Source organism: Sinocyclocheilus rhinocerous, unplaced genomic scaffold (assembly GCF_001515625.1).
Source record: "Sinocyclocheilus rhinocerous isolate Xijiao unplaced genomic scaffold, SAMN03320098_v1.1 scaffold77, whole genome shotgun sequence".
Lineage (NCBI taxonomy): Eukaryota > Metazoa > Chordata > Actinopteri > Cypriniformes > Cyprinidae > Sinocyclocheilus > Sinocyclocheilus rhinocerous.
In genome coordinates, this window is record NW_015635045.1 from 167,266 (window position 1) to 172,669 (window position 5,404).

Consider the following 5,404-nt stretch of genomic DNA (forward strand, 5'->3'; position numbering starts at 1 on the left):
CATATTCTGTTACACCAAATACACAAAATAAGGATCTTTAAAATAGCATCATATGACCCCTTTAAATGGATTTTGTTAAATGTGTCATTACAAAGACCATCTGCTGTATGACCATCACTGCTGTTCCTCCTTCCTCTACTGTCTCCTTCCTTCCTTTCTGTCTCTTCTCCCTAACTAGCTGTCTGATTAGTGTCAGTTTAATGTTGATTAGCTATGTATGTATTGAAGCACATCTCTGAAAGTAAGAGCCCAGGTACACAATGAAGCATACATAATCACACAACAACATTAGGATGCATTAAAATTCATTCTTTGATCATGGATCTGTTCTGCCTGAATCAAGCCTAATCCACCATCCTCATTGTTACATCCTTCTGTCCCTTCTTTTTCTTTTACATGAATGGGTGGATGATGAAAGCCTCAGGCTGACTGATAGGAAGAAACAGATGGGATGCTGATAATTACGTAGACAGATAGTCAGTGATGTACAGTTACACAGTGATTTAAACAGGAGCTCAGGGAAGGATCAATGTCACATTATACATGATGTGTGTCTGATATAATACTGCACAGTCACACACACAGTCGTTCCATTCATTTACACATTACTCACAGTTTACGCAAAGAGATCAGTCCCAAAAATGCCCTCTTGGAGATCATTTCTATACTGTTACTTTCCAAATGTCTGTGGAAAGAGAGAGAATATTCACTGCAGTTTGAGGTGTCGCTCTAGGTGCGCTCTGTATTTTTCGCCTCATTAAAAAAGTTTTACCCCTAAAGAAATGAATAGTCAATCGCAGCATCCTGAGGTCTAATATGGTTGTATAAAAGTTGTTGTATAAAATTGCATTTCATGGTTCTTCTCAGATAATAAAATAGTTTCTACTTAAATCATTATTCCATTTGTTTATTTAATTGCTAAGTAATTATGTAATAATTGGTATATGTTCAGTCAGCCAGTCATTTATTGCAAATGATCCCATTTGGTGTTAGTGCGTTTTTTGTTTTTTGACAGTTACAGTAAAGATATGTATAATGTTACAAAAGATTTTTGTTTAAACTAAATGCTGATCATTTGATCAAAGTTTCATTAATCAGAGACTTTATTTGATTAAAAATAAATAGCAACAGTTTTAAAAAAAGAAACGTTTCTTGAGCGCTAAATCAGCATATTAGAACGATTTGAAAAAAAGTCCACTGCTGAAAATTCAGCTTTGCCATCATAGGAATCCATTACATATTAAAAATATATTAAAATAGAAAACAGCTATTTTAAATTGTAATATTTATTTCACAATATTACAGTTTTTACTCTGCTTTTTGATCAAATGAATGATACCTTAGTGAGCATTAGAGACTTCTTTCAAAAACATCAAAACCAACCTCAAACTTTTGAATGGTAGTATATCAGTACACTTATAAACCCTTTATTGGAAACAAATAATTCCCTTAACATAGCATATCAGATATAAAATACAACTATGCCTAACTAACAGAGCTGGCATGCAAATCAAATGCAAAACATACTATCTGTTATCAATCTGTAGTTACTGTGGTGTACATATCTAAACCTTTCAAAGATAATTTTTTTGTTTGTTTGTTTAGACCAAACTATGAACGTATACTGGTTATCTTTATCATGATGTTTTCTATGCAGTGTCTGTCATTTATTATGATTAATTGATGAGATGTCTTGTGAGGGGTTCTCTCTGTCTTTCTTCATCTGTCTAAGAGTAAATGTTGTCTGGCTATATTGAGAGCTTCACAGTTGAACTTTGATGGGCAATAAAAATGTCATCCTGTCTGAACTCTACAAAGGAAGTTGAGCTTTAAAACCTCCACTGCACTTAGTGACAAATGGAGAAAAGATTTTATTGTCAGCAGAAAGAAAAGATGTAAGGTAAAGAGGAGTCTGAAAAAATCAGGTGCTATTATGTCCATGCATGGAGCTCTGACACACACACACACATAATCATGCACATGAGAGGGTCTGAAATTATTTTATTTCCACATCTGACAATGGCAAGTGAATTGTTGGCCATGTAAACTGTATTTTGCATTTTTTCCCCTATCACTGCTGTATCGTACCATCTGTAGCTTAAAATACAAATGCAATATACAAACTAGAAATATCATCATTTTATTCCTAATATATTTGTTTTGGTTGAATGGTTAATATGAGGAACCAGTATTCACAATATTCTGCCATCATCTGCCTTCAAATTCTGATGCAGATTTCCTACTAAGGCAAAAGTCATTAGAATATATATATATATATATATATATATCTTCAATTTGAATTGTTTGTTTGCTAACATCAGGGAGAGACTATTATTCTTACAGTTTCCACTACACTTTTGCAGTTCCTTTTAAAGTTATAATCCAACTGGCCAATTTCTTAGTTGGAGTGTTGTTTTGAACCCTTAAGTAAACACATACATGCATATTCTGAAACCTCTCTGTTTGGTGTTTTTTTAGAAAATGAAAAAACTAATCATTGCAAAGCTGTTGCTAATCATTGTTTATAAATCATGACTTGAGCTCAAGGCAAGGAGACTCAGAAATTTAAAAAGCTTAGAAGAGATAACAGAAAGAAGGATTATGGGAGGAGGAGAAGATGAGATGAAAGGATGAAGTGTCACTCACAGTCTCTCCAGGTGTCTGTAGCGGATGAACAGATCACGAGAGAGAGATTCGATCCTGTTACTGTTCAGCTCTCTGAGGGCAGCATGGGAGGAAAATAGCAGCTATTACATTTGGAAAACAAACATAGTGATTTGTGTCTTGTTCCCTGTTGATTAAAAAAAAGTTTCTGGTCCTAGTGGGTTCCACTGGTCAGCCAGTTAGTACCTAAATGCCCTCTGAAACCAGTAAATCTGACATGTCTGACTTTTATATATAATGGAAGAGAAGGTCTCTCGCTCTCTGTCATACTTACAGTGCAGTTACATTAGAGGATACAACAGGTACATGGAGGAGGTTTTTGCCATTACAGTTCACCTTCCGACCCTCACAATGACACACATCTGGATAGACATCTAACACTGAAAACAAACAGACAGAAACAGGCCATTAAAACTCCCACAGGAATGTTGCTCATTGAAAATAAATGCTGAATGGTATTTGCCAAGCAAGAATTTCCATATAAATAATGAATATGGTTGGCTAGGCAATTTCATTTCGTTTTAGATAAGAAGGGTAATGTGTAATGGTACTAAGTGTATAATTAGAATTAATTGACAGCGTGTGTGTCTGTGTGTGTATTTATCTGCTATTATGAGACAGGCTATAATGTTTCATCTACAGGCTCTGTGCTAATGAGTATTGACATTATACTTCAGAAATCATTTGATAAAGACAGAATGCATGAAAGAGACAGAGACAGATTACCTTATGTCTTCCCGAAAAGATAAACTCCTGCCATTAACATGACAAAACGCGCTTTTGTCTCAGACTCTCTCAAACCCCTTTTGTGTTACCCATTAGTGTATAAAATCTATGCCGCAGTTCCTTTTATGCCTTGCTCAATCCATTTAAAAACAGCAAGGCATCACAACCATGACCATCTGAAAGCTTTTGTTTCCTAGTTAAATAAACTGCTGTCACTGTGTTTCATGCTTGCACCAGTTAAATTGCATAAACAATGTGTATTGATGTTAAGCTGAAATCAGAGAGACTGAAAATAAGAGAGAGAGAGAGAGAGAGAGAGAGAGAGGATGATTTAAATGGTAAATCACCATTTACTGTGGAAAGTGTCCTGTCATACCTTTAAACACTTTCATGTTCCTCATTAATACATTAAACTGCTCCAGTTGTATTCTTGTTCAGTTCATAAAATAAAAAGTGCATCACACTCATTTTAACTTTTTATTCTTGTTAAACTGTCACGTTTAGCTTATTCTGTAAAAATAAATCAACACAATAACTAGTTTTGATTCTTAAGCCTTAAAGAGCAGGTCATATGGTTTATTAAAGTGTCCTAATATTGTGTTGGAGTCTCCTACAACAGGTTTAAATGCATCTAAGGTCAGAAAACACTGTAATTTTCCCAGAATATACATTTATACATAGAGTCAGTTTTTGATGTGGAGGGTTGTAGCGACCGCAATAACGTCATATTTAGGTACTGGAATGCGAATTCACCAGGGGAACCCCGACTGAAACGTGTATTTTACACCCCAGAATGCGATTTTAAAGGGGGACCACCCTCGAAATTTCGGGATAGTTTTGAGTAGCAATTGGGCGGGTTTTGTTGTGACAACCTGGCAACCCTAGCATGCACCTTTACATAAAACAATATAGTGCTCCAATCAGTTCTTAAAATAATGACATAAAAACATTTTGTTTAACACTTATGCAAGCGAATCGTGCCCACAGCTAAAGTTTAGCTGCTAAACTGTAAACACTTAACAAAACAATAATGGTGGATACGTTAGCGTAAGAAAAAAAGTTTAAAAAAGAAAACTACACATCTCACCAAAAACAAATATATATATATATATATATATGTTGTTTTTTTGTGTTTTTTTTCAATGTGTCAAAGAAAAGAAACTGAAAAATCTATTAAATATGATTCAGAATTTTGAAGCATTCGTTACAAATACACTGTTATAGTTGGTCTTCCCACATATTGTTTGTCCATTATGGCTCATAGAGTTTTGACAAAGAAGGTAGTTTCAGCTCTTTCAACCCACTCAACACATTTGAGACATCCACAGCTTAATCCCCCAGCGAGACTGAAACAATAATTTTTCAACACATTCAGGCTCTTGAGACAGCTGTGTCTGTCTCACCTAACCTCGACAGTCAGGAAAAGCATTATTTCCTGTGTTTTTTTTTATTTAGTACTGGTAAGTGTTTGTTTGTGATTGAAAAAAGCATAATAAGTTACTACATTCCAAAGGATAAACTAATATCTTGGGTAACATTGGAATAAAACATACCATCCACTGTTACTCAGAACTGAAGAAATCATGACCCAATCCAAGATGCGAAAGCAATGTCCAATTCACGAATTAAGCATTCTATTTTAATGAATCGATTGGATGGATTCACAAATCGCATTTAATGATTCATCAGTGAATTAATTGATCTCAATGCTGCAGTTAACGACTCACTGATTCAGTGATCCTATTGGAGCGACTCTCAATTGAACAATTTGCTGTTTGGACTTGCCCATTTCAAAATGAACAAAAAAACAGAAGTAAAATGTTTTTAGAGTTCAAGTGTGTGCTGCTGACCACTGATCTATAATAGATCATATATATATATATATATATATATATATATATATAGGTCAGTGGTTCTGACATACTAGTAGAAAATGTATAGCCTGAATGCACTGTAAGTCGCTTTGGATAAAAGTGTCTGCTAAATGCATAAATTATTATTATAAATTATAATA

The 5,404-nt window shown here is 34.5% G+C and overlaps 1 protein-coding gene across 1 annotated transcript in view; it reads right to left on the minus strand.

The window, feature by feature from the left end:
• Positions 1-5,404, minus strand: part of LOC107746414 (relaxin receptor 2-like) — a 33,644-nt gene that overhangs the window by 18,814 nt on the left and 9,426 nt on the right. The window contains exons 3-5 of the mRNA XM_016560635.1: positions 2,939-3,044; positions 2,647-2,718; positions 614-685 (exon numbers count right to left, since the gene is read on the minus strand). Coding sequence (XP_016416121.1) covers positions 614-685; positions 2,647-2,718; positions 2,939-3,044 — 250 coding nt within the window. The remainder of the gene's footprint in view (positions 1-613; positions 686-2,646; positions 2,719-2,938; positions 3,045-5,404) is intronic.